The sequence below is a fragment of the Oncorhynchus nerka genome, linkage group LG1, assembly GCF_034236695.1.
Source record: "Oncorhynchus nerka isolate Pitt River linkage group LG1, Oner_Uvic_2.0, whole genome shotgun sequence".
Classification (NCBI taxonomy): domain Eukaryota; kingdom Metazoa; phylum Chordata; class Actinopteri; order Salmoniformes; family Salmonidae; genus Oncorhynchus; species Oncorhynchus nerka.
Window position 1 is genome coordinate 13,437,856 of NC_088396.1, and position 2,929 is coordinate 13,440,784.

General features: G+C 51.4%; 1 protein-coding gene across 1 annotated transcript; it reads right to left on the bottom strand.

The window, feature by feature from the left end:
* Positions 1-236: 236 nt before the first annotated feature.
* On the bottom strand, positions 237-2,606 carry LOC115130800 (fidgetin-like). The gene has a single exon (XM_029662257.2). The coding sequence runs from the start codon at positions 2,565-2,567 to the stop codon at positions 357-359; it is 2,211 nt and encodes a 736-aa protein (XP_029518117.1). The 5' UTR covers positions 2,568-2,606; the 3' UTR covers positions 237-356.
* Positions 2,607-2,929: the final 323 nt, after the last annotated feature.

Below are 2,929 nucleotides of genomic sequence, written 5' to 3' on the forward strand. Positions count from 1 at the left end.
TTGTGGGTTCAAATCCCATGGGGGACCAGTACAAAAATGTATGTCACTGGACAAGAGTGTCTGCTCAATGACTAAAGTGTGATGAAAGATGTACCCACTTGTACCTTGGGAGGTGATGCTTGGCCTCAGTGGTTTCAAGTGTCAAAATAAAGTTTCTCTGTGTTGTGTGCAGATTGCCGGCTGTTGTCTAAAGCGTGCCATTGCTTCCCTCAGGCCTATCCTTATGCCTTTACTGAACTGCAGGTGTTAAGGTCACCACTATCTGTCATTTCCCCTTGCCTAGTTTACTGAGGAGAGAATTCTAAATGGTAAACCTCTAAAGGGGTTTCCTACCCACATGTTCTAATACTTCAGCTTCATTGACTACAACCAAACATTTTATTCCATTCGGTGTATGTATCCAGTTCTTTTTGTGATATACTGGGCTGGAATTTGCTAAATCCATTTTCAAAGTCTTGGTAGGACACTGGTCTCATCTGGCTGGGATGGATGGCTGAGAGGTCAGAAGCTGGGATGCCATGGAGCTGTCCTACCACTGCCTCCTGGCACAGCTGGGCCACGTCCAGTCCTGAAAAGCCTTCCATCCGCTCGACCAGCAGTGACACCTCTTTGTCACTGAGGCAATAGTTGTGCTGTGAGAGTAGTTGGCTAATTATCTGGCGCCGAGCTGTGCTGTCAGGTAGGGGGATGAGGAGCCGTTTGGTGAAGTACCTCCTCAGGGAATCTTGGATCTCCTCAGGCTTACTGGTGGAGCAGACCACTAGGACATGGTCCTCGGCTGTTGTCAGCACACTGTCCAGCTGCATGAGGAGCTCGCTCTGGATCACGTTCACCGGACTCTCCTCGCTGAGATGGGCCGATAGAAGCATGTCCACCTCACTGATGAACACAACTGAGGGCTGGCGACACCGGGCTAACAGGAAGGAGGCCTGGACAATCTTCTCGCCCTCCCCCAGCCACTTGGTCACCAGGGCTGAGCCACTCAGCTGCAGGAAGGCTGCCCCCAGCTGGCTGGCCATGCAGCGGCCCAGCAGTGTTCTGCCTGTTCCCTGAGGTCCGAAGAGAAGGAGGCTCCGAGGTAATGTGGCAAGTCCACTGAACATGTCTGGCCTCAAAATGGGCCACAGAATCTCTTCTTTGATGGCTGCTTTGGCCAGCTCCAGACCAGCTATGTCACTCCAGTCCACTGGGGGACCGGGCTGAAGGATCTCTGTGGTGACCAACTCCACCACGCTGGCATCGCTGTTCTTCAGCTGCTCCTCTGCAACGTGGCTGGATGAGGTAGCTCTGCCAACGTCCGACCCTGCAATGGAATGGGAGAGGTGCTCTTCACTTTGCTCACCCGTGATAGGGGATCCAAATTTTCCAAAGGACTCACCTGATCTCAGGCTTCCCACAGAGCTTTTGGTTGATCCATAGGAGGGAGGGGTAAGTGCTCTGCTAAATTTTCTTTGCTGATCTGAGGATATTGCCTGCTTTGTAGGCTTAAACGCTAAAGATGACACATCAGCATTCCTGTCAAATCCATTCCCTCTGCTTGAGTCTGAGATGCTGTTGTCTGGTATTCTGTACATAGGGCTTTGTGAGGAGCGCTGTTGGTTGTAGTTGAAATTACTATAGCTGGAGTCCATATCGCCATGCCCCGTCATGTAGAAAGCTTTTCTTTTCAATGAGTTGGATGAGCTGCCATTCAAAGGTGTTGGTGCAATTGGTGCATGGTTATGGGACTGGTAGGTATAGCCAGAGAGTGTAGAAGAGGGGGGTAGCGGTGTGGGAGCTGCAATCCTGGATGGCAGATAGGAAGAGGGCGGTGGGCCCCCCCCAGGGCTATAGCCAGGGGCAACAACTGTCTGTGAGGGATACCCCGCCGGAGGATAATTGTAGTTGGAGATGTTGGGAGACCCCACGTTGTAGCTGGGTACTAGAGTAGTGGGAGGTGGTGGAAGAGGGGGTTGTATGAGACCAGCACTGTGCATAGGAGAAGGGTGTTGAGAGGGGAGGCCTGGGTTGGTCTGCCCGCTGTAACTAGAGTGCAGGTAGGAGCCATTGTAGCCTGTAGCGTATTCCTGAGAGGACAGACCCGAGTGTAGACTGGTGGTCGTGTGACTCCCACAGTTACTTCTGGAATAGCTGGGCTCGTTCAGGCTGCTGGCCACCCCTGGGGTGCTACCTATGCTGGCCGACACGTCTGTAGGGGGAAGGGCAGCTGTCATTCCAGCTTTGTTCACAGATATAACATCTGGAGCGCAGTTCATTGAGTAAATCCCCTCCTGCCAGGACTCACTCTCTGACCTACGTCCGTTGAGGAGCCCAGGAGTGCCATCGGAATACGAGCAGAGCAGCGCTCTTTCACTCGGACTCTCTAAAATCCCAGAGTACTTCTCTGCGTATTTCTTCAGCAGGTTGGAGGCGGTGAGTGCAGAGATGTCGTCGTTTGCCCATGCATACTGGTAGGTGCGCTGCAGGTGCCCCCGGTAGGCCTCTACTTTGTGTGCAGGGGAGCGGGTGGTGGAGGAGATGTCAAAGTGCTGCTCGGCCCACTGCGCATGCTCTGGGGTCCACTGCATCTTTAGGCCTAAACACCCGACAAAAAGAGAGAGATGGGTCAAAATGACTATCAGATAGCAGTTGCTAATTATTCTCAGTTTTCTCAAGTAGTTGACAGCATTTTGTGTCTAGAAAAAAAGTTTGAACATTTAACACGGTGGAAAAGTTGTCTTTGTGGCAATGTACTGACAAATTACTTTGTTAAAAAAAATCTCCCAATTTCCAATACCTTCATACAACCAACATCCTCTACTGCAAAACAGGCTGCTGACCAGTTACATCATGGGCAGTGTGGATTTGGGACACAACACCTGGTTAGCAAAGTATAATGCACCCTGCACAGAACAGAATGTCATAGACAGTGCAGGTCAGTCTATAATCC